Source organism: Mesocricetus auratus, unplaced genomic scaffold (genome assembly GCF_017639785.1).
Source record: "Mesocricetus auratus isolate SY011 unplaced genomic scaffold, BCM_Maur_2.0 Super-Scaffold_100013, whole genome shotgun sequence".
In the NCBI taxonomy this organism is placed as follows: domain Eukaryota; kingdom Metazoa; phylum Chordata; class Mammalia; order Rodentia; family Cricetidae; genus Mesocricetus; species Mesocricetus auratus.
In genome coordinates, this window is record NW_024429196.1 from 36,861,515 (window position 1) to 36,888,440 (window position 26,926).

At 40.2% G+C, this 26,926-nt stretch overlaps 1 protein-coding gene across 11 annotated transcripts in view; it reads right to left on the minus strand.

The window, feature by feature from the left end:
* Ryr2 (ryanodine receptor 2) overlaps positions 1-26,926 on the minus strand; it is a 575,348-nt gene that overhangs the window by 152,516 nt on the left and 395,906 nt on the right. For all 11 annotated transcript variants that reach the window (XM_040755590.1, XM_040755588.1, XM_040755595.1 and 8 more), the window contains 12 exons: positions 25,639-25,865; positions 20,939-21,743; positions 19,205-19,405; positions 17,301-17,406; positions 15,955-16,098; positions 13,124-13,397; positions 10,772-10,886; positions 9,301-9,433; positions 7,159-7,262; positions 3,872-4,007; positions 2,441-2,627; positions 27-132 (listed from right to left, as the gene is read on the minus strand). In XM_040755590.1, the coding sequence (XP_040611524.1) occupies positions 27-132; positions 2,441-2,627; positions 3,872-4,007; positions 7,159-7,262; positions 9,301-9,433; positions 10,772-10,886; positions 13,124-13,397; positions 15,955-16,098; positions 17,301-17,406; positions 19,205-19,405; positions 20,939-21,743; positions 25,639-25,865 (2,538 nt within the window). The remainder of the gene's footprint in view (positions 1-26; positions 133-2,440; positions 2,628-3,871; positions 4,008-7,158; positions 7,263-9,300; positions 9,434-10,771; positions 10,887-13,123; positions 13,398-15,954; positions 16,099-17,300; positions 17,407-19,204; positions 19,406-20,938; positions 21,744-25,638; positions 25,866-26,926) is intronic.

Sequence of the window (26,926 nt, forward strand, 5' to 3'; positions counted from 1 at the left end):
ACCCTCCAGCCCCCAAACAGACTCACATGCATTTCAGGAGCACAGCGGCCGAGCAAGTCAATCAAAGCTGCATAGAAGGTCATGATGGCATTCCCCATGTGGATGGTGTCATCTTCCTCCTCTTCTATATCACTTTTGGGCATTTTTTCCCAAAAGAAACAGAAAGTAAATGAAGGTGCAATGCTCAGATACATCAAGGAGATACTTTTCAAACAAAATAACAAGAGTTAAGGGTCAGAATTGGAACTGTATTACCAAGAACACATTGTAAGTACATAGTAAAATTCCTGCCAAGGGAAAGGGGGAGGATTGCTCACTTGAAGGATTATGATCTTTTCCCTTGTTTTTAATCTTAAAGATTTCTTTTTATTTATTTATGTGTGTGTGTGTTTATGTGTACATGTCTGCAATGCCCTTGAAAGCCAACAGAAGGTATCAGATGTCCTCAAACTTGAATTACTTGCAGTTGTGAGCTGCCTGAGTTAGGTAGTGAGAACCAAACACAGGGAAATCTCTGGAAAAACAGCAAGTACTCTTAACCACCAAGCCATCTCTTCAGCCCCTTCCTTCTTTGTTCTGTTTATCTTTTGAGGTAGTGTACAAACAAATGGCTTTCATTATGGTATTTTCACATGTGTAAACATATTTTTTCACATTCATTCTCCCATCACCCTGTCTCCTTCCAAATAGTTACTTTTGTTTTATGCCAATTATAGAGAAATGTATCATTTCTAATGCCAGACAACATGTTAACATATCAGCATATTAACAAAAGAAATGGTGGAAAGAATATTGTGAAGTGAGCTTAAGAGCGTTTTCTAAGTAACACTCAAGTGGAGAAAGGGTAACCAAGAACATCATATATGTCAGGCCCCATGTATACTGCTTGGTTTAAAGTAACATTTAGAAATGTTACTTCATTTATTCACTTGTCCTGAACCAATTGCCCTACCCTCACTCCATCACCCATAGGTGATGTAGTCTACTTCTTTCTCTACATCCTTAAGATATTCTTTCTTCAAACATTCCATTATCTTGCTGATAAAATGTAAATGTGGACAGCCCTTGGGGCCCATGTCCTTCCTTGCTAGTGGCTTGAAGGAAGTGTCCTCAACTGGACTCAATGGTCTGCAGAGTCTATTATACTTCTATGAGAGAGATTTCAAATCTTTGTGTATACACCAGCTAACATGGCCTGAGATCTCTGGATATATTTCCCTCTGTGAGATCACCTAAGGACTATCTTAACCATCTGTCTATCTGATAAACACGTAAGCTCTATGTCTTCTGCCTGTGGTAGGAATAGATTTCCTTATTTGAAAGCCTGTCCCCTCTGAGTCTTGTGTTTTCTCTTTATAGTTGCACTAACAGTGTGGTTACTTGACCCCCTCAGAGGACATTCACCTCCACAGATTAAAAAACTATAAAGGTAAGGGCATACATGACACATGCCTATCTGCTTTGCCTTAGGGACTTACTAGAAACCAGCATCAGTGTTTTCTGTGACACATCTGTCTCCAGTACATTAACCAACATTCTGCTCTCAGAATTGTGTCTGTTTTCCTGGATGTTACCATCATACTCACCTGGCCGAATCCCCACCACCTTACTAAAGGTCTCTTTCTCTATCTGATAACATTATGTAATAACTCATATCAGGAGGCTGGAGAAATGGCTCGGCAGGAAAGAGAACTTGCATCCCAAGCCTAAAGACTTCAGTTCAAATAACCAGAACCCAGATAAAATGCCAGGCATGGTCATACATGCCTGTAACACCAATGCTGAGGAAGGAGCAGATTCAGGAAGAATACTAAAGCTTGTTATCTCTGGGCCTATTTCCTAATTCAAATAATCACTTTGTCTCAGAGAATAAGGTAAGAAGTAACAGAAAAGGATAAACAGTGCCTCTCTCTTGTGCCTGCATAAATATGTATGTACACACACACAAACACACACACACACACACACACACACACACACACACACACACACACACACACAAAATCATCTAACTACCACTGGACCTGACTCCAGTTTCAGAGGCTCACCCCATCATCTATACTATGAAGGAATAATCAACCTGTGGCCTGTGGGTTGCACTGTCCCAGGAAAGCTATAAATGTGGTCAAACACCTTGTAGATTACATTATGTCCCAATGTCAAGGATACAGGTTTCTAAACTGTGCTCTTTGCCTCGCTAGCCTGAAAATGCCTGTAAAACGCATCTCTTAAATCCATACAATCTCTCCAGGTTATCTCTCAACTCATTCAGCTTATTCCAATAGCCAACTCCACTCTCTTCTTGTCTAAGACACTCACTTTTTATGAACAAAACTCTTCAGGGTCAGATAATGAAATGGTAATGAACAGAATGTCAAATACATGTTGTCAATCTTGGTGAGGTAACATCATTTTCTGAGGGTATGCACAGTAGACCTACAGGGTTTTGCTGGATCCACTGGTTGGGGAGGGGCCATCTCTAGAAGGATCCTCAGCTATTTTTATGGCTTCTTCCATGGCTGCAAGGAGACCATTGCCACCTTCCCCTCTCAAGGCAGGACCAAAGCACTCGGGCCTCCGGATGAGCAACCTCACCACAACATTTGCATTCTCTTCTACACTCTCCCCTGCAGTCAAAAGAGTAATGTAAACAAAATATAAGGCTTTCAGGGACCATATGTCATACGCATTTCTCATTTAAAGAAACAGGTATACCTTAGAAATAAACTATAATAGTAAATTCAGCTTTTAAATTGTATTTATTTATTTATGGGAGGGGGTCAGTTCACACACCACATGGAAGCCAGAGAACAGCTTGCAGAAATTGTTGTTTTCTTCTACCCTGTGGGTTTTAGGGATAGAAGTCAAGGAGTCAGCCTTGGCAGCAAGTACCTTTATCCACTGAGTCATCTAACTGGTCCAAAAATTCAACACTCAACACACATCACAACTTTTATGTATATTGTTGTGTTCTGCATGTTGAATGACCCTCAGAGACTTCTGTGTCTGGACACTTGTCTCCAACAGACACTTCTGTCTTGGGAGTCTGCGGAAGATGACTGGGACCTGGGACCTAACTAGCTATTATAGGCTGTCTGAGAGGACCTTGAAGGAAATTCTGCATTCAGTTACCTCGTAGCTCTCACTATTTATTTCCTGGTTGATGCAATATATGAAGCTGCATTGCAAGCTCCTGTAAACCAGATGAAGCCAATGCAGTCATCTTTCCTGCAGTGGTGGACTGATTAATTTTCTCCCTCAAGGTGTCTCTATCAAGTATTCTGTCATATCAATGAAAAAGGGACATATATCTATATCTATATCTATATATATATGTATATTACTTTCTTTGATAATATTTTCTGAGTAAAGCCAAATATTACAAAATATTTGTTATGGAAGAAGATATTACAATCTCAATCCTTAAGAGGCAATTGCAAAAAATCTAGAAGGTGCATGCAGATTTTAAGTTAAACAATGAAATTATGATCCACGTAAAATGTAGTTTGAGTTATTTCTGTGGAAAGAAAACAATTAAATAAAATATACAATTTCTTATATTCACTTCCTTTATGAAAAAACTATGATGTACCCTTATTTTTTCATTTTGAAAAATATTAACTTACTAATTTTATTTTAATTATGCAAATACACATATCTGTACACATGAGAGCACAGATGCCCCACAAGGTGATGTCAGTTCTCTTGGAGCTGGAGTTTCAGGCAGTTGTGAACTGTTCTATGTGGGTGATGGAAACTAAAATTGGGTCCTTTACGGGGCAGAGTAGTGATCTTAATCACTGAGTCATCTCCCCAGCCCCAGAATCCTTATTTTCACAGTTTTCCCAGTCTTCAAGCACTCATGTCCTACCATTACAGAAGACAGCAAATCTCAGAAAGTCAAGGTATCTCTCTCCTTCAACTGGATTCCATCCAATGTCTGGATAACCCTTAGACACCAGCATCTGACAACTCTGCAGCCCACAGCCAGCCAGATATCGAACTACCTACAAACAAACGATAAGCAAGGGGTTAGCCCTCACTTGGAAGCAATATGAGCTTATATTAAGTCTTGTGAGTGATATTATCCAGAAGTGGTTTAAAAGACACGAATTTCATTTATTTGTGCATATGCATGTGTATGTGTGAGTGCAAATACCCAGGGAAGCCAGAAGAGACCATTGGATTTCCAGAAAGCTGTCAACTACCTGATGTGGGTGCTGGGAACAGAATTTGAATCCTCTGAAAGAGAAGCAATCACTTTTTTAAATTAAATTTTTTATTTATTTTACATATGGACCACAGTTCCCCCTCCCTCCTCTTTCCACCTCCCATCTACCCCCCCACACTGGGCCATTTCTCTAGCCCTAACAAATGTATCATCTTTGCAATTCTTTTTAACATCATGATAGGTGACACAAATTCTCTCTAGTTAAACTTTAATAAGACACACTAAAATATAACAAAGTACAGCCATCAAAATTATGAATGAATTCTATAAGAAAGTAATGTCCTTGAATTTCATATCACATAACCCGAGAACTTTTCATACAAAAGTCATAATATTTGACACATCTCTGAATGTCTAACATCCTTTGGCCCAATTAAAAACCATCTGAGTGGATCCTCCCATAGCTCAGCTGGTAAAGAGAGAGACTGTGAAACCATCTGAATGCAGGAACCCCTGTCTGAGATGCAGAGGTATCTTGGAGAGAACTGAGTCATTCATCCATTCAGTGATGGAGTAGGTATGAAGAGGTGCTTAAGTGGGGGAACCCTAACTCAGAGGCAGATCTCAGCTCTGATTACTCACTGAATGCATCATTTTAGAGCACATTATTTATACTCCTTGAGTCAGTGCCAGAGTCTGTAAAAACTTGATATATACGACAACTCTGCAAGCCAAAAATCTAAAATTCCCAAAGCTGTGATAGCTAAAACATTTTTAGAGCTTACATGGAATCACAAACAAAAATGTCGACATCTGATTTCAGACGACAGGTCACAATCAAAAGGCAGGTGCACTAGAAACACTCAAATACTTCATTATGTGTGTGCACTAATTTTTCATAATCCAGAAAATGCTAACATCTGAGTCACAATGGATTTTTCAAGCATCATGGACAAGACATACTCAGTCTGCCAACCAGCAGTACTTTTCAGTGCTGCTGAAATTAGCACATGAAAAATGCCTGCCTGGTTTATCTCTCCCTACACATCTAGCCCCCAATGAACTACTTTCTTTCAGTACAAATAAGTTTGTGTTCTCAATAATATTCACACATGGAAATATGTGCCATGTACCTTCCTGCACCTGACTTTTCTTATGTGGTATAATGATTTTAAGATTTGAACACATTGTAGTATAAGTTAATAATGAATTATTTTGCATTACTGAATAGCAATCCACTGTACATGAATGGATAGTCCACAGCTTCACTTACCAATCTGTACAGTGATAGTTGTTTTAGCTGTGGACTATAATGGATTCCTTTCCATTGAACAAATCTCTAGAAATGTGAAGGCTATGTGTACAGTTCATTGTAAAGAGTCATGGTTAGACTGATAAACTGTTAGGATTTTAAGACTGTGGAACATTCATTCAATATCTCTTTAGTGGGGGTATCCAGTTGCTCCATATTCTTCCTCTACATTTGATATTATCGAGGGTTCAGATATTAACTGTTTGAAAGGGTTAGACAAAACGATTTTAAGTGATATATAGGAGCAAAGTCTCCTCTGTGAATCAGAGATATGAAGCTTCATGGTGCTGATCTGGAATGTCAGGGGACTGGGGAAGAGCTCACTTTCTGACACCTGTAACAGGAACATTCAGGTATCCCTCAGTGCCAACACCTTCTCTGAAGCTCATCAAGCATTTGCAAAACTGCTGATGTCACCAGTAGCAATATCAGTAGGAAGTGGGTTTTTAGAAACACATAAAACAGCATTTTTTAACTGCATGTGAGCTACTTTACAGTGTCAACTAGTGATGGAACTCATATATGTTCATAGTCCTCAAAGAGCACAGCCTCTAGAGATGCCACAGATGTCTTGTTTGGGGGAAGTACATTTTATGGTGTTTGTATCACAAAGATGCTATGGAACTGCATTTCTCAGAAAGTTTTCCTGCTAAATATTATATGAATATATACGTAATATATGTGTGCATGTGTACATATATACAACACAAGTGATCATATAAACAGAAACCAATTGGAATATATATATACATATATGCTTTAAACAAGAGAAAATAAAGTCATAAAAATAATAGAAGAATTAAAGAAAGCATGAATGACTTACAACTTTAAATAGCAGAGCTTGGAAGAGCTAAACACAAACATGACTTTGGAGTCATGATGAAAAGATATCTGGCAAAGAACCACAGGTTAAGAGGGGTAAGGAAAGACATGGCGGGTAGGGGAGTAGAGTACAAAAGCTTGAGAGAGGGACACATTCTGGCATGTTCAGCTATAGTGAGATCTGTGTGGCTAGAACAAAGAAAAGGGACAGGACAGTAGTCGGATATGGAAGCAGAACAATATGGCTTTACATTGAGTGACACAGGAAGCCTTTGTGAAGTCCTGGGAAGAGGATGAAGGGATCCTTTTAAGATGATGCTCCATGTCTGTAAAGAAACAACAGACAGGGACTCGAGGGAGGGAACAAATGATCACATGAAAGGCTTCTGCAGCCTTATTTTGGGGAACATCCCATTCATGTTGGTCAGCACATATGGTTAGATATGCTTAGAGCACCCAGTCTTGTGATTTCACTGACATCCTCACTGGAACACATGAATATCTGTGTGGTAGAAAATGTATACATGACAGGACAAAAATATGCTTAGTACAAAAATATCCTTAGGGAAACTAAAACTATAGCCTGAAATAAAAACAACCATCAAAAGGTGGTTCCTATTTCACAGAAAATTCTTGTGGTAAGGGAGACAACCTCTCCTAAACTTCTTAATCTGCATCACAACCAGTGTTACAGAATGGGGAACAGAATTAAGCCGAATATAAGACACATTACAAAATCATAATCACATGACATTATATGAATATCACTAGAGCACAGATGATTATACTCAATCTCATAACAGCTATGCCAAAGGTATCATTCACAGACACTCCAGACAGGAGCATGGCTCACCTTCTCCAGATCTGGTTCCCGTAGAGCAAGAGCAAGTTCATTGTTGTCCATGACTGAAGCTGCAGCCACGTCCAGGGGAGTTGAACCTCTCATGGCTGGTGAAGCTAATTCACATGAAGAGGAAACAATATATGGATTGTGCTGGAACTAGAAGTAGAGCATAAGAAGACACACCCTTCCCACACTAATACCCAAATGACATGTATATTACGATAGCCTGAATCAATGTAATCTCTTTGGCAACAAAAAAGTGTACATTTATTATGATTGAAATAGGTACAGACAGTTGCATGAATGAACATGCAAGACTTCAGAGTTTTACCTAGTTTTGTGATGAGAACATTTCAGAAAACTACTTGGTAATTTTTAAAAATACCATGTAATGCTGTTGACTGTAGCAACCCTGTATTTGGGTGTTATTATTATTAAAACTATTATAAACTAAGCAGTATAAAGAAATCTCTCAGGTGACAAGCCTCTGGCCATATCTGTATATGTGATCTTAGGTTGGGTTAAATGAATGGGAAGACCCACCCTAAATGTGGGTGGCACCAGTCCAAGTGCAGAGGGTTTGGACTAAAGAAATAAGGATAGACAGCTGAGTGTTGCCTGCATCCTCCTTACTTTCTGCTTCCCAGCCACGGCCACATCAGAGAGTGCCACTGGCACCATTCCTTCCCCACCATTCCTTCCTGGAAATAACCTTTCCTTTTCTTAAGTTGTGTTTTGTCAGATATCAAACACAATGATAAGGAAACTAACTTATGTGCCTACTATATATGTCAAAATTGGTAGCCTTGTCTTGGGTTCAGGTGATACAGGATCCCAAACTGTAGCTAAGGCTGACGTAGAACTCACTATGTTGTGCAGGATGATCTGCTTGCTTTAGTTGCCTGAGTGCTGGGATTACAGGCATGAACCACCACATATTGTCAAGTTTTATAACCTTTGACTGGCATGTCCCCAGACTGGTTCTCTTAGTACCTACTAAATACAGCTCTTCTGACTGCTTCAGTGGACTCTGGGTTTTCGATTTCATACAGATAGAGTACACAGGGCATTCACCTCAATGCATACGGCACTTGATTTAATATAATATCACGTTGGTCATCCACTGCCAAAATTGATGAAATTTCCACCTGACTGTGCACTGTGTTTATAAACCACATTTTCTTTACCTGTATGTTTATTTACGTTGGGACTGTGGTTTAATATCCTGGCTATTAAGAAAATGTTGCCATGAACATGGGAGTGAAGATGTACCTTTAACTTGCTGATTTTCCTTTCTGTGGGCATTTTGACTGGAGTCAAATTGCATCATATTTTAATTTCATTTTATGCTTTCATTACATTTGTGTGTGTATGTGTGTGTGTGTGTGCGTACACACACACACATGGCATGCCCATATCATGGTGCACATGTGGAATACAAAGGACAACTTCTGAGAGCCAGTTCTCTCCTTCCACCCATGGGTCCCAGAGAAAGAACTCATGTAATCAGGCTTGGTGACAAGAGTCTTTATCCAATGAGCATCTTTGGAGCTCTGCAATTCTACTTTTAACTCTTTCCAGAACCTTCACACTGTTTTCTACAATGGTAAGAGCAATTGTGCTTTCCACCATAAGTTTTCTGGTATTCCCTTTCCCTAAACTCTTGCCAACAGTTACCATTGTCCATCTTCCTCAAAACACCCATTCTAGCAGGCATGAGGTAATAGCTTCCTGTGGTTCTAATCTGTACATAGCTGAGGATTAGTGACACTGAACACATCTTCACTCAGCCTTTGGGGCCATGTAAATCTCCCCACCTCTCTCATATCCTCTCCCCATATATTAACATTTAAGCTTAGCATATGTCTTATTTTTAACATTTATTTTATTATTTATATTTATGGGATATGTGCATGTGCAACTGTGTGCACATGAGCATGAGTAAGGGTGCCTGTGGGGGCCAGAAGAAGGCATTAAACCTCCTAGAGCTATAGTTACAAGAAGTTGTGAGACACTTAACATGGGTTATAGGAACAGAGCACCAGTCCTTTGCAGAAGCAGCAAGTGCTCTTAACCACCAAGCCATCTCTCCAACTCCTATATAGCTTACTATTCCTTTAAAGATTAAATTAATGTCATAAATTATCTTACCAAGACCAACACTGCTGTTTTCCAGTAAATAACTGAGATGATCAAACATGGCTTTTTGATTCTGCCTACTTATACGGCAGAAGTAACAGAGAAAACGGCAACAGTTGGCCACCATCTTGGGAAAGGTGATTTCCTATAAAAAGAGTACCCAGTTAGTTGCTAAAACAGATGATAAGATTGAGCTCAGAAGGTGAGACCACCATGACACTGTCAACCCATCTACACCCATGAAAACAAAGCTCAGATACTGAGAACCGTTAAACCCACAACCTGTGATGCACTCAGTTGTTGAGACACCAAATATCAAGCCTGACACTGACTTGCAAGCCCCATCTACATCCCCTATTGTGTCTTCAATCAGCCCCACACTTACAGGTAGATTGAGCCTGGCTAATAAATCATACTGACACAGACACAGCTGTGCTATCTGGCTATACAACTGTCTGTTCCTACCTAGGAAACTACACAATCCCTCTGATTTCTTTTACAAAATTCAGAAAATACTCATGTTAAAAACTAAGGAACTGAAGGGGAAGATACACTACAGTAAGTTTAGAACTTGGAGTCTCACAATGGGATATTTTTTATCAGCATCAATTGTTGCTGTTGTTGACATTCCAGAGCTTCACATCTCCCTACTCTAGGCACCACTTCCCTGCAAAGGTCCTGACCAGAAGGGTCATCTGGTCAGCATTGACACATGCCTCTTACCTCACCCAACATGATTCTTCCTGAACTCAATAAATTGTGAAGGTCTTTATATGTTTGTCTATGCATGGGGCATGGAAAACCTAAGCTTATACATATTGTAAAGAAAATATGGTGTGATTTAAATCTAGGCCTAACTTTTGCATGTCAGGTCATGAAGCTGTGCTGGTTTACATAAATAAGGGAACTCTTCACTATGTCCTTCTAAACCTCCTGTTGTTGCATACTTGCTTGCAAATCTTATTTATTTAAATGTTAACTTTAAAGTCTTACCACAAACTCATTCCAGAACAATCATGAACAAGCACTGAGTTGACTCAGAAATTCAGTGCATCCAACTGTTGTGTGAATCCTAACAATGATTGATTTTGAAAGACAGGTATATACCTTGTACTTATGATGGGATGTGACTTAATTTTAAAAACGTATAGGCTCTTTTTAAGTTGCTGAATATTCTTTAAGTAGACTCATTTAGGAGACAGCATATGTCAAAGCATAGGGTGGGGATTTCTTTTTTGATATTAAGGAAAATTCAAATAACCAACTATAACTCTTAGTCTCAGGTGTGTGTGTGTGTGTGTGTGTGTGAGAGAGAGAGAGAGAGAGAGACAGAGACAGAGGCAGAGAGACAGAGAGACAGAGAATCAGTGTTCCTTTAATACCATTCCACTAAAGAAATAATCACTCTTGTAGTTTCCCTGCAGTCCTTGCACTACAGAAGGTTATACCAAATATGATCCCTGAAGTCAAGGCTGTAGTTTACCTTGGACTCCCCTCCTCCAAGGACATTCACCATGACTTCCATCACTGTTTCATGCATTCCAAGGGCCCTCATGAGATTGGGGTGCTGGTAAAACACTTTGTTATTCATGATATCCCTAGAAAGAATAGGAAAGACAACAGTAATGTGAACTCAGAATAAAGGGCACAAAGGCATTTATCTGAGATTCTGATACACCTTTAGAAATAAGTTTTGTGCCTGGAAACAAAAAAATGATGATAAACGTCATAAACACTATTGAAATCAATCAGGTTTTCCCTCAAATAGTCAGTCTCACCAAAGTGACATGCAAGCTATCTGTTCCTCTCAATGATATTGCATGTCCTAATTATGTACACTAAAAATATGAATGTCTGCTGGGTGTTCTAATTTTGTGAATATCCAGCTTTTTTTTTTGGTTTTTACGAGACAGGGTTTCTCTGTATTGTTTCGGAGGCTATCGGTCCAGCCCGGCCTCAAACTCACAGAGATCCGCCTGCCTCTGCCTCCCGAGTGCTGGGATTAAAGGCGTGTGCCACCACCGCCCGGCAAATATCCAGCTTTTATTTGTACTGAAGCAATAATCAGCATTATGCCACATTTGTATGAAGAGTCTTTAGAAATTTATTGGGGTGTCTGCTTTTCATGTATCTGCAATTTTAATGCTACCTTCCATGGTTCCATACATAATCACAATGGCATTATTTTCTGCTTCATTTTACTATATTTCTACTATATAGTTAAGACTATAACATGCCTGAATACAAGGTTTATTCTCTGAGAGAAGTTGGATGTATGTGAAATCAGGAGTACACATCCACCCCTGATTATGATGACAATATAAAGAAACTGCAGCAGATGGAACTCTTTCCACTCCCCTTCAACCCTCCCCCAATCCCCACTCCGCTCTCCAAGGAGGGTGAGGCCCATCATGGGGGATCTCGAAAGTCTGTCATATGATCTGGGGCAGGGCCTAGGCCCTCCACCATGTGTCCAGGCGGAGACCGCATCCTTCCATGTGGAATGGGCTCCCAAAGTCCATCTGGATGACAGGGCTAAATGATGATCTATTGCCTGAGGCCCCAAAGGATGCTGAGGCCTCCTCACTGACACCTATGTTCAGAGGGTCTAGAGGCATCACCATCCCTGATTTCAAGCTCTATTATAGAGCTATAATCCTGAAAGCAGCTTGTTATTGGCACAAAAATAGACAGGCAGACCAATGGAATCAACTGAAAACCCTGATACTAACCCACACACCTACGGACACTTGATTTTTGACAAAGAAGCTAAAACTATACACTGGAAAAAAGACAGCATCTTCAACAAATGGTGCTGGCATAACTGGATGCTGGCATGTAGAAGACTGCAGATAGACCCATGTATATCACCATATACAAAACTTAAGTCCAAATGTATCAAAGACCTCAACATAAATCCAGCCACACTTAAACTCTTAGAGGAGAAAGTGGGAGGTACCCTTGAATGAATTGGTACGGGAGACTGCTTCCTGAACATGTTTTTCTTTTGAACCTCGTGTAATCTACATTGCTTTTATTTTGCTACTATTTGGATTTCTTCAAATTAGAATCCTAATTTCCAATGATCACTGGGAACAAAAACATAATTGTTTCACTATCACTCCTAAAGATGGGGGGTATCAATGTTAACCCCTAATACTCATGAAATATAAACTCATGATGTTGAATTACAAGAAGTTATTCCCCCTTCTCCTCCCAGCATCCATAGGAGAAAAACTTTTGTATTATCTCCTGCTAGTAAGTGGTCTTCTGTCAGTGTCATGGATTCTAGTGTGTTTTTACACATAGTTTTACATTACTGAGGAGCTGAAAAATAGCCTAGTTGCTATGTATCAGTACCACATCAGCATCTTAATCTGTCAAATTAGCTAACTTTCATTGTTTATCAGTTTTTAAATGTATTGTTCAATGTAAAAAGGTACATGTCACTACATTCTGTGCAAAATGTCTTCTGAACAAACAGCGGTACCATACCCATGAACTATCAATTTATGCCTGTACAAGCCCTGCATAAGACCACATTCAGTGAGGATGGAAGAAGGCTCATAAGGCCAGAACCCTAACTAAGGAGCTCCATACAGTACTGAGGAATGAAGGGTCAGCTTTCTTCAGGGATGAAACCCTGACCCAGGTTGCACATAATACAATTAGCAACTTTCTAATTTGGTTTAAAAGTTTAATCTCTAATGCAAAAATGCTTGACATCACCCTATAATACAGTAAGAGCTTTGGTATTAGTGTTTTTATGCTTTGCTAATTTGATGAAATAAGAAGACATGCAAAAGGCAAAGATTGCTATGGCTACATAGCTTACCCCAGTCCACGGATCATCAGCTTCTCTTCTTCTTTGCCCATTCTCACACTCAGCAGAGATCGGATCTGACCAAGTGATGCAAGCAGGTTGATGGTATCCTCCACAGAGACGCCATTGATAGTGTAGGTCTTTGGTAGTGCCCGGACTAGACCCCCAATGCCATCATACTGTCGATGCAGCAACACAAACATGGCCCTCACCAGCTCAGGATCCTCGATGACAGACTCTTGAGCCCACCGTACCATAGTCTCAGAAATCAATTGCTGGAGACTGGCTGCATGGTAGGTTTGTGTCAAGTAGTGAGAGAAGACACATCAATTAGACATTCCAACTCTATAACCTCATAGCACCAAGCTGGTATCACTAAAGCTAGGACACGTTAAAGACACTGGAAGTATTCTTGACTAATATTATTTAAATATCACCACACTTTGCATAGAGATCAAATGTAGTTTATTATGGATGAAAAATAATCATTTCTGCCTAAGTAATATTTATTATAATTAAGATGAGCTACTTCAAAGTTACAAGCTGTTGTGGTTTAAATAGGAAATGTCCCTCATAGGCTCATGTATTTGAACACTTGCTCCCCAGTGGAGAGTGCTGTTTGGGAATGTTATGGACCCTTCAGGAGGTGGAGTCTTCTTAGAGGAAGTATGTACCTGGGGAAGGGCTTTGAGGTTTTCTGTCCTCTCTGCTTCCTGTGCACAATGAATGTGTTCTGATGGCCTCATACTTCTGCTGTCATACCTTCCTCGCCATGAAGGACTCTATCCCATTGGAATTGCAAGCCCTAATATATCCTTTCTTCCCTAATTTGCTTTTTGTCAGGATATTTTTATTGGAACAACAGAAAAGTGACAAATCTGTCCAAGAACACAAGGTTCCACACTTTCACTTTCATTCACTTTTTTCCTCTAATTTCCTTCCCAGAAGGCTTGGCATCACTCCACCTCTAAAGGTCCACATGGAAAGGTCAGCGTGGTGCTTGGTTATCAAGCTATTTCCTCAATTAAGTTTTCTGCTACGTGGATGTGGTTTATGGATACCTCAATATGGTTGTATTTAAATTTGGATCTAAATTGTAACTTAAAATGCCCCTAAAAGGGTTTGATTGTTCAGTTTTAACAACTGAAAAATCATATCAGACATACAAGACTATCTGTGGCATAACATACAACACGGTCCATTTAAAAGTAATAGAAATTCCTGTACATCTTAAGCTAAAATGGAAGCATCTAAGTTATGTAGAGTAGATGTGGCTGAGGGGTAGTGAGGCCCAATTTCTATCATTAATACATCAGCTGGTTTTCAAAAGAGGGTATTTATATTATGTCTAGATATTATTTAAGAAAAAGGAAATTGCCGGGTATTGGTGGAGCAAGCCTTTAATCTCAGCACTCAGGAGGCAGAAGCAGGTGAATCTCTGTGAGTTCGAGGCCAGCCTGGTCTACAGAGCAGCCTCCAAAACAATACAGAGAAACCCTGTCTCAAAAAAAAAAGAAAAGAAAAAGGAAATCTACCAGTTTTATCCAAAGAAAAATAGTGCAATGAAATGTCAATATACTCCCACATTTCTCAAAATCTCATTGTCATGATAACAAGTAAAAGCCATTAATATGTTAGCAAATGTGACTAATTAGAAACTTAGAACTCTGGCAGAAGATGGCCCACCTCAATTTTTTCATCTCTAAAACGTAATTTTACGAATAAGATTTCTATTTTTTTTCTAGAAAGACCCTTTACTAAACCAGTGCTGTATCTTAAAATTGGTAGGATCTTAGAAATACAGTGATAAGGGGCTGGAGAGATGGCTCAGAGGTTAAGAGCACTGTCTGTTCCTCTAGAGGTCCTGAGTTCAATTCCCAGTAACTAGATGGTGCCCTCCTCTGGTGTATAGACATGAATGCCAGAATACTGTATGCATAGAAATACAGTGATAAGAATATGGATCCAATGGCTCTAGTCTGTAACCCCTTCCAGATTAAGGCACACTTCTGAAGAGCTCAGGGTCCAGCAGGGCTGTTTTAAGTGGTTCCAAGGACCAGCAACCACTGTTCTTGATCAAATAGTATACAATTGACCAAAAATGAATACATTTGAAAAGGTTTCACAATCAAGTAGCTACAGATAATATCTATTTAACTTTAAAAGGAAAGGATAATTTCATACAATCATTTAAAAAATCATGTACAGTATTTACTTATGAAGTCTAAGTTATTCCCTTTACAATTTGTGTGTGTGTGTGTGTGTGTGTGTGTGTGTATGTCTGCATAGATGTTCACATGTGTCTACATGTACATGTGGTAATGAATATGAATACGGTTGGAGGTCAGAGACTGATGAATGTCCTTCTGGATAATTCTCCACTTTATTGTCTGAGTCGGGGTCTCTCTAAAGCTTGGAGTTTACCAATTCAAATAGACTATCTGGCAAGCAAACCCCAAGGATTCCCCCTTTCTTTGCCTACCCAGAACTGGGGTTATAGGTGTATACTGCCTCTCCTTACATGGGTTCTATGGATCCAAACTCAGTTCTTCATGCTTACACTACAAGCACTTTGCTAACTGAGCCATCTCCAAGCTTTGCTTTCTCTTGATAGTAAGTGACCAAATATGTAAAATGTTGGCTATGCAGGGAGCCCTCCACAAGGCAGCTCTCTCTTAAGCTGGTCCTATGAGTACAGCAGCTCCTGCTGTTGCCTACTTTTGGGTTCTACAAACAGTAATGCTGATCTCTGGAAGTCCAGGCCTCCTACTGAGTATAGTGTTTATTCACAGGATGAATAAATATCACAGCTTAGCACTGGATCCTGACTTTCAAATGCTTACAGGACTTTCTGGAGTCACTTGCAACTGGTTTTTCAGCATGTTTCTTCTTCAGGTAGGTCACCTTTTCTACCAGGGACAGCAAACGTCCTCTGATTGTTAAGTCATTGCTTCCATCCAGGGATCCATCTTCATCCAGCTCAATTCCTGGCATTAACAGCAGGGGGAGCAGAAAGAGAAATCCTTGAAAACAGTACAAAGTTGGGAGCTAATCTCAGGCTCTCCTGCTTTTCCATCCTCAGCTCCAGGCAAGGTCTCAAGCACCTAGCAGCGCCTTTTAAGCTGTCTTGCTCCTGAGCACTCAAATATAATTCACTTCTCAGCATCACTCCCTCCTTCCTCTTCTTCCCCAGTTCTTGTTATTCCAGAACATTAGCAATCAGGACATACTCATACTGAGTGAAGAACAAAAAGGCATCATCAGGAGTAAAGATCAATTCTGCTCTTTGCATGACCTTTTCAGCATCAATGACTTTGCAGACTGCTTGTCTGAACCTCCTGTCTTTCCTGTCTAAAATTCCTAGGGCTTCTATCCTCTCTTCCAAATTGATCAGTGTTTTAACCTGAGAAACAGAGTGAAAAGGTGTGACTAGATCTCCTAAGCCAGGGGATATTTTATATGTATAGCAAAAAATCTGCTGATTGGGGCAAATTTTATTGATATTGTACAGATGACATAATATGTAGGCAAGTGGGTTTTCATTTGTAAAAGTAATAATGTACGATATAATATTCATAATATCTTCTAGGATAAGATCAGAATACCCTGACTGGTGCTATATCTATCACCCATCTTTCTATTTCTTTATCTTTCTCTATTTATATATTTATCTAAATGGCTATCTATCATGTATCTATCTGCTGGTTTATTTATATCTGGTTGCCTATATACCTATTTACATCACTGGAAAAATGACACATTCGTTTTCTGTCACTGACACTCAAATCTCCACCACATCATTTCATAAATACAGGTTTTCTTTTCTTGAATTATTATTAATCAACTAAGTGATTTCATTATCTAGTTAGTCTATGAGCATGTTGTGAAGGACTGTCTTGATTGTTAATTGATACAGAAGGGTACAACCCACTGTTGGTGTCACCACACCCTGTGAACATAGTGCTGGGCTAGGTTGGAAAGCTAGCTAAGCATAAATTTGAGCAAGTCACAAGCAGCAGTCCTGCACAGTTTTCTCAAGTTCTTGCTTGGGTTCTAGCCCTGACTTCACTCACTGATGGACTGTGGCTTGGTGGTGTCAGTCAAAGCCAAAAAAATATTCCTTTCCTAAGTTGCTTTTGGTCGTGGTATTGACACAGCATCAGGAATTATGCCAGAACAATGAGTTTACCACAGTGAGTCATCAGGTCTTCATGGAAATCCAGAAGTTGGTCTCGGATTTCTTCAGGGCAGGGGCATTCACTTTTATCATCCTTAAAATTGAGAAGCATGTTAATCTGGAAGAGAAAGACAACAAGAAAGGAACAACGAGCAGGATAGAGAATTTGAATTCAGGAGCATTGAAAAATTACATTTCTAATGTGCACAAGTTACACCCGCCAATAAGTGAAAACCCACTGTCTATCATCCAATCCAACCAGCATCAAAAAATAAAATCAATTCTTCCTGACTGTAGTGGTTGGAAGCAGTTATAATCATTTAGAATTCTCCTCAGGTCTACTAAATTTTAGACTCATACACACTACAGGTGTTTTTAGGGGTTGGATAAATGGCTTAGCAGGTAATAATACTTGCTGCTCTCCCAAAGTACTCTAGTTTAGTATCCATGTCAAGTGACTCAAGGCTTCCTATCACTCTATTTAGGTGATCTGCTACCTTCTTCTGGCCTCCACAGGCATGAACTCACACAAAGCATACACTTACACACACACACATGCATACACATTCATAAAAATAGTTTTGTAGCATTTTATTGTATTCTTCACAATTTATTATGCTCTGCATATCCATAATTTTCTAATATTGGCACTTTCTGCATATTTTAAAGAATGCTTTGAGAAGGCTACAGATTCAAAGAGAAGGAGAAGTCTAACTACACCAGGAAGGCCACACAATAGGCAGCTATGCTGATGCTGATGATGCTGATATTCATGTCTCAGTCAAAGCACAGGGCACTTCCTTCTGTCTGCTTCAGTTTCAGTTCCAATAATATTAAATTTACAAATGAAGATAAGATAGTTTGCTGTTCTCCTATATTTTCCTTTTGAAAGATTTTAAAGTTTAGAGTATGATTTTATTACAGATTTGAGATAATTACAGATTCATATGCTCTTGTGAGAAATAATCAAGAGAAACCATGTGTGCCTTTATGTATAACTTAGCTGCTGATGCCAGCATTTGCCTGTTGGGGAGAATTCTAAAGTCTTATCTCTATCTGCATCCCCTTAGTTTCCATTTACAACACAGTCGGTCATCTTAAAACTCCCATACACCCAATTAGAACCACAAATACAGCATTATAATACCTACATAATCCCCCAAACAATTATTGAATAAATCCAGGGGGAAGAAAATTGATTTTTATTTTTATTTACTTGCAACCTAACACTTTCCATTGTTTTATCCTTTTCTCCTTCAGACTTTCTCTATCCTCTTCTGCCATTTTCTTTTTTTAATAGCATATCCAAGATAACTTCACTTTATGTGTGTGTGGGGGGGGGTGTTGCATGCAGATGCCTTGAATGTGTTTTCAATATTATGCAAGAACTCTGGATCTTACTCAAACTCACATCTTAGCCATCTTACTCTGACACTAACAAATGGAAGACTGAGAGAAAGGGCCTTGTGGCTACTGGACCTTTCTTCTACAAGGGTGCCAAAGAGAAAGAATCTAGTGTCTATTTCTCAGAGTGGAGGGTTTCTATTATTTGAGGTGACCCAGGCCAGTCAAAGTTGACCCATCTCTGATTGAACATTGTCAGTATTTTTGGAAACCTCAAGCTGTGGCATCCTAACCTTCTTGAACCAACTATAGTTTACCTAATGCCTTTTAGTGATTGGTTACTTATTTATCTAATGGTATAATAATGTCATTAATTAATTAATAATAGTTTTCAGTTACCAAGTAGATTTTTTTGGTGAAACTTAGAATACTGACCAAATGAGCTTGTCTAATTTCAACAGAACAAAAAAGAAAAAGTAACTCATAATTTATCACACAGTTTTGCAATGTAAAGATCCTGAATGCTCTAAAATCCAAAAGGAAAGGGAAGTCCTCCAATTCCACTATGGTACCTGCTCTTGTGGTGGTGACCGGAACTCCTTTGTTTTCCTGGCAGTGAGTGCGGCAGACATGTTTAAGGCTTGCATAACTTCATTATATCTGAACCGTTGATTGTCTTGGAGCTTAGCAACAAAGTCATCTGAAAAGGCTACAATGGCTTCTATCCGGTGCCGAACCTGGCAGTCACAGAGGTACTGAAGCAAGAGGCACATCTGAGAGGATAATTTAAAAGACATACCATTAATGGTTCATGTATATTAAGTCATAACCAGTGTCAAATATTCTTAGTTTCCAATTTTCCCTAAAAGAGAACCCTAACACTTTACAGGCAGAAATGTGTTTAGTCTTATTGAATAATGCTAACATATATAAGCCAGCTTGGTAGATACATGTCCATTGAGTAGGTAATCATTCAGACATCCTCTGCTGTACCACAGGCAGAGATGCCAATGGGTAAATAAGGAAGAGTTTGTAAAAAGGTCTTCTGGGAGGGTTTTCACCATTGGCAAGAAAACAGAATAGTACCATGTCAGATGACTCACAACTTCCTAATTCCAACTCCAGGGGATCTGATACCCTATCCTGGCTTCTGTGGGTACCTGTACTCATATAGATACACCCCTATATAGACACATGTAAACAAACTGAATGTTTTAGAAAAAAAGTTGCCTATGAAAGAACATGAGGCTAAATTTAAAAAATGACATATACTTAACACCCTTTGTGACCCACAATGGTCCAAAAGAACTTTAAAATATCGCATGTGAAGGTAGTATAATCATTTCAACTCTCAGAAGAGAATTTTCTCTCAATTGTATCTTCCTCCTCCAAGGCTTTTGTTGAAGTCCAGCACTATCCCCTTGGGTCTAGACAAGTCTGAAAACTTGTTGAAGAACCAGAATCTGGGCTGCTATGCTTATTTCCCTCCTCTGCTTTCCTAGGAACATCCACCTAGCCTGTTCAGCCTCAGACTCCATGCTGGGCTGTCTGTTGTGTGAGAAGCACCTAGGAAACTTCTACCCAATCCCTCTGGTTCCTGCTATGGAACTCCAGCTTCTCTACTTGACTTCAGCTTAAAAATCACCACCTACAAAGGCCATTCCTTCTCTTTCCAACAGAAATCCAAAAGATATTCCTTCTAGTGATTCATCTTTCACTTCAGACAACTTGATGGATTTTGGCAATGAGAAATACACAAACACGACCAAATTTCCCTAGAGACTGTAAACTACTGGAAGGCAGAACTCATATTTGATTCCTTCTCTCTGCACCAAACACATGGTCCAGAACATGACTTACATTGATGCTGACTGAGTTGATGAGTAAAACTAATGCCAATGACTCAAACATCAATCTAAAGCACCCAAGAGGCATGAATTAAGTGATCTCCAAAAACCTTGATGAACACAAAGCCAGGCAATGACTATACTCATGCACATGCTGAAGGAGGAAATTTTTGCTTTCTAAGAAGAGGTACATGTGCATGTTCTCACATGGACAACAGAGGAAGTGGGAGGGAAAGGGGATGCTTGTGCCTCAAATAAACACACAACTAAATGTCATAAGGGAAAAATGCTTATACAGACACATGGGGAAACATACAAATGAGTGCACAGTTAATGTGGCAGTGAGAAATGGAAAGTAAATTTATGAAAACCAATACAAGAGAGACAGAGGAAGACAAGTGGAGCTTATTACTTTAGCGCTTAGCAGCTTTGAAATTCCTTCCATTTTTCCTCAGTTACCTGTAGTTTAACTGGCTCAGGGAGTTTCATCTGGAGCAGGCCTTCCTTGGGCCTTTTGCCCCCTTTGGCTTCTTCTTCACCTATTCCTTCTATCTTAGAGTCTTCTGCACTGATCTCTTTCTCTGGGGCTCCTCCTTCCTCCTCTGGAGTGGCAGCTTCCTTAAACACACTGGGCTCGATCAGCTGCAGGATGTGTTTCAAATCCTCATTGTGAAAGACACCCATGATAAGCAGGGTGTAGAAGAGCTTGATGAGAGGCACAAAGAGGAACTCCGTCGTCCCACCCACAGGGTCCCTTGCATGGAGGCTGCCCTCCTTCACTGCTTCTGTGAGCATCTGGATGGTCTTGGCCTTGAGGATATCCAGTGGAAACTCGGGACTGTATTGATAACATTCATTGCTAATGCTCACGAAACTAGGGGAGGAAAACTGCATCCGAGGCCGAAGGGAAGTGCTGAGGCCAATGCCAGGGAGGCCATGTTTCTTGTTCTCATTGGGGAAGAGGGTGATGCTCTTTGTCTCCTCTGTCATAGGGACAATGAACTCATTGTTCATCATGAGCCTGGCAGTGGCATAGGAGCTGAGGTGGATATCAATTAGCAGGTCATAGTAACCAGCACGCAGCAAGCCAGGCATGTACTTGTTCTCAATGGCATAGAGCAGCTGAGGTTCATCCACGTGGCTACATAGGGCATGGGCCACCCGATGATTCCCAAGGGCACAGACGGCAGAGTAGAGACGGAGGGTGTGATAGTGAAACCGCAACAACTCCTCTTGTTCTGTCAACTCTAAGATATCAACGGACCTGTACAGGGAAGGAGAGAGTTAAGGGAGTGTACACAAACATCGTTTAACTCTCTGCCATTTAGTGGCTTCACAGTATTTGTAAGTCATTTCTAGTTGGTTTCCACATTTTCCTACTTAGAGAATTTAAGCTGAATGTTTCAACCCTGAGTTCATCTAGACTTTCCTTCATTCTCTCTGGTCATGAGCTGTGAGCACCCTTTCAGATATACGTGTTTCATCCCAAGCCTGGGACTCCCCAGTTTTAGAGCCTGAGTATTCTTGGGGGAAACCCTTGCTTTCCTTTAACAACAGACTAACATGATATGAAAACAGAAAGCTTCACCTCGGACCATAGTGCTGCCTTCTCTGCACCACGACCCTGGCAGGTCAGAAATGGGTCAACAGAGCACTTGCCCTCTGATGTAAATTATCCTCTCAAATCCTGCATGTACCCCACCCAGAACTACCCACTCAGCTCACTTGCCAGAACTACCTGTGCTTCCACATTGTACATGCATACAGCTCATGAAACATGTAATGAGAATGGCATCTTCCTGTTAACAAAATAAAAAGGTGACAGCCTGAACTCTTTCTTAAAATTGACTTTGTGTATTCTTTGAGAATTTCATATAGTGGTGAGTGTGAAGGCATCCACTCAAGTGTGATAGATTTACTAGGTGTTACACCCATAAATAAAACTGATTCTCCTTCCCCCCTAGCAGCCATCTAATGCCAATAACTCTGTCAGAGGTCTTGTGAGATCCTTCCCTGTTCATCCTGAAATGTGGATTGGCTTGATCCCATGCACGTCATATGCAGATATCCTCAACTTCTGGGAGTTTGTAAGTGCAATGGTTCAGCCATGTGCAGAAGACAATTCTTTGCTCCAGGTTTCCCCAGTTTTGGCTCTTACAATTTTTCTACCCCTTCTTCTGCAATGCTCCATGAGCCTTGGGGGAGGGATAATAAGGATGTCTCATTAGGGGACTAAGCATTCCACAGTCACATATTCTCTTTGCCTTGACTAGCTGTGATTGTCCCCACATTCCACCATGCATGAGCTTAAGATATTTCTCTGATAATGGCACCCTAATCTATGCTACCCTGGTCCTTTAAGTTAGGTCACCTTGTTTCTCTTAAACCTTATGGCCAGATGATACCTAACATCATTTCTACTAATGCACATGTTTTCTTAGCTGTGTCCCTATGTTCTACTGAGTTTAAATCATATATAGTTCACAGGAGATACTAGCATTAACAGCAGAACTATGGCATATCCAAAAGAAGGACCTGCCCATCCAGAAAGACTTCCTTTCACTGTTTTCTGCCTCTACTATCAGCTTGGAGGAGCCACAGGTGACCCATAACATAGAACTTGAGCCAGAAACAAATGCTCATTTGAGAACTCCTGATTTCTTTAGGTTGTTTGTTACTACATCAAAATCTGACAAATGCAACTCATCCTACCTTTAACAGCCCCCAAGGGAGGAACTATTTCATATCTCAATTATATTTATTCATCAGACACTGCATTGTAGGACACATTAGGCATTGTGTACAGGCAGTGTAAAGAGTACAAGAAAGTGTGCAGCCCTTGAGAAGCTACTCTCTAGTTGAGGAGATAAAGCCACATCCCTCTCCCAGACAGTAAATAATACTTGCAAGGATAGAGAAATGGCTCATAAGTTAAGAGCACTTGCTGCTCTTCCGGGACCCACAACAGGTAACTCACAACTATCCATAACTCCAACTCCAGGGAATCCAATGGCCCCTTCTGGTCTCCACAGGTACCTGCACACCCATGGCTTACACACATATAAAGTAAAAAAAATGCTGGACAGAGTGGCTCATGCCTTTAATACTAGCACCAGGGAGGCAGAAGCAGGTAGATTTCTTTGCCTTTGAAGCCAGCCTGGTGGTCTATGTGGGCAAGTTCCCTGCCAGTGAGCTCTTACAATTAAGCAACAATTATTATGTACATTAGGAAAAAATGCTGCTACATATCTACTACCATCTCCAACTACTAAGAGTTTCTTATGTCACTGGGAACTCCTCCCTTTAGGAAAGTCAATCGTAACAGATTTCCTGTGGCTGCAGGGAAGTGTAACACAGGCCAGGTCCAGGCTGGTCACTAAGGTCAATAAAGAGGGTGTTGTGATCACGTGATATCTGTCTTCACTTGCTGTGTTTATTCTGGTGTCCTTGCCCTCTCAGGAACTCCATTCTGATCAATTGTGTTTATTGAAGCTGTGGCCCTCAGATTTAGGTAAGTCTCAAATCATGTATGAACTCTAATGAAGGTTTAGATTGCCCACACTCTTATATATATAGTTATCACAGATAATTTCAGTGATGATAGTCATGATATCACAAAATAGTCTAGTGTATGTAAAGTTACATTTTCTTTTAGTAAATAAAAGAATCTTTCTGGCACAAAATGGAGTTCTCCAGAATTTTTTCCTTTTTCTTTCTTTTTTAAAAAACATCAGCAAATACAAAATTCTGATAAAAATTTACTTCACACAAAAAAGAAAAAATAAATCAACTAACATCTAAAGTATATGTATGTATATGTATTTACATGTATACATACATATCCAATAATCATAAATAAAAATGTTGGGAGGATTTCACATATAAGTACAATCAAATTTCATAATATCTATCACTTCCACAAACTCCTCTGGAGTTGTCCTACCTACCCTGCCCTGTCAACATTCCCTTCTCTTTCTTCTTCATAAATATGTATATATACATGTATATGTTTTTAAGCCTATATCCTATTAACTCCAACTAGTCTTACCCATATACACACAGAAATAGAGCTGTAGGGCTGACCACTCTCTTATGACTCATATGTACATATATATGTATGTATGTGTGTGTATGTATGTATGTATGTATGTATGAATGATGTTCCTCCCATTACCAAAATGATCTAAAATTCATCCTAGCTCCTACAATTATTTTTACACCACAGACTTGGTAAGGACAGTTAGTATATATAATGAGCCTCACCTCTGTTTTCAAGCCACGTTTTCACTTAGTTTCTTACCTAAGTATTTAAATGTTACCTTGGCCCATAACTCTTGGTGCACAGTTAATAACCCCAGCTCCCAATCCATAACAGACTACCGAAGTATTATCATTGCCATTTTAAGGGGAGCTACAGGAGAAGACCAGGGAACCAAGGAACACACTTCCTCTGAGTCTTGGCATTGCCATTACTGCCTAGAACCCACCTAAGCTTGCTGCTAAAGTACTCTCATTGTCTTCATGCTTTTAATCTTTAAACTTCTTGGTCTCAGTTTTTCACATGTTCAAAATGAACAATTTTATAAAGTGGTTCTTGGGATCTCATCCCCAAGAACCCCCAGTTCTGGATGTTATTGCTTCAATAAGTATCATAGATAACAAAGTGGTAGAGAAATACACTCAAGTCAGAGCTACACTGTCCAGTGGTGTGTGTGTGTGTGTGTGTGTGTGTGTGTGTGTGTGTGTGTGTGTAGAGGTCAGAGGCCAGCTTTGGGTATTTTTCCTAATGAGCCGTCCACCTTCTGTTTATTTTTGTGAGGCTAGGCTGGCTGGCCAGCAATCTCAAGAGATATGTCTCTCTCCCTCCAGCACTAGGTTTACAAACACAGACTACCACACTCACATGGGTTCTGCAGATCCAACTTGAATCCTCACATTTTACCTTCTCCCTGCTCCAGACCATGTTTTTGTTGTTGTTGTTGTTGTTGTTTTGCTTTTTTAAAGACAGGGTTTCTCTGTATTGTTTTGGAGGCTGTCCTGGAATTTGCTCTGTAGACCAGACCATGCTTTTGAGACACATTTTATTCCCCCAATCTACCCTTCATCCAGAAAGTCTAACTAAATGCTACATCAAGCAGTGATGGGTGCCTGGGGCTGACCTGTTCTCCTCGGGGATATGGAGGGACATGAACTGCAGAGGATCGAGACACTGCACCAGCCAGCCTTGGCGTTCACTGATTCGAGAGACATCCACCTTCAAGAACTGGTTGGGCATCCGGCTCCACAGGACGTGTGACAGGAACTGTACGTGCAGACGTGGAGGACACTGGGGCACAGGGTTTTTGTGCTCACTTTTAAACAATCCCGCTGAGAGAGGCATCACATTCTATAGCATGGAGCAGATTAAATAAAAAAAGAAAAGGTTATTGCTCATGTCACTTGGAGCTCTTCACACACTGGCAGAGAGGCTACATAGGAAAAAGCTGGTTGGTGTAAATAAGATGAACTGTGGGCTAAGATTGTGCAAAGACAAATAAAACAGAAAATTAGTTTAAAATTTCCTGGTAGAAAAGATGGTGAGAAACAGTTGAAATGTCAGGATTTCAGGGCAGGGATACCAGCTTAGAGATGTGTCTTCCCCATGTGTACCATCAAGTATGATCAAGCGCAGCCTCTATCCATTACCTTGCTTCACAGGGCTAGTCCCAAAGGAAACTGGCAAGCCTTTAGGGTACCACATTTTTTACTAGAGGAGATTCAACTAAGCTCTCTTTTTTATCATCTTCCCTGACACCCCCTATTCTAAGCACACTCTATCTAATCGGCAGTACACAGAGATAGCTGAGTGATAAACCCATGTGTCTTCCATGAAAGTCAAATGAACTTGACAGTTATCAGCACAGCTCCTTTTTCCTCAACCTGGAATGGGTTGTTTCCTGCTTGCCTCCAATTGGAGCCCTGAACACAATGTCTTCCTTTAGATGAGGCTTGGATTGTATTCTATAGGTGCTTCACCTTCTGCTATTTCTTATCCTCTCTTATGACTAGAAAAGAATACATTTACTAAAGAGCTCAGGCATTGTTTTAGATACTGAGAACATATTAATGAAAAGAACAAACAAGAGCCTTGCTCTCTTAACAGCTTCCATTTTTCTTGCTGGAGATGTAAAGAAAAGCAGGATGGGAGACGTCAAAGAAACCCAAGACAGAGCCACGGAAGCAGCACAGGAGCACAGAAGAGAGGAATGCAGTGTGGGAGAAGGAAGAGAGGCCATGAATGTCAGCTGACTTGAGAGGTGGAAGGCCATTATAAGGCACCTGATTTCCAGTGCCTTAAGCAATGGGATGCTCTGACTTAAAGCCATAGGGGTCACTCAGACTGTAGTGTGATAAATCAAAGAGAAGGATAAAGGAAACCACTGGGAAGATTCTGGAGCCCTTTCCTGA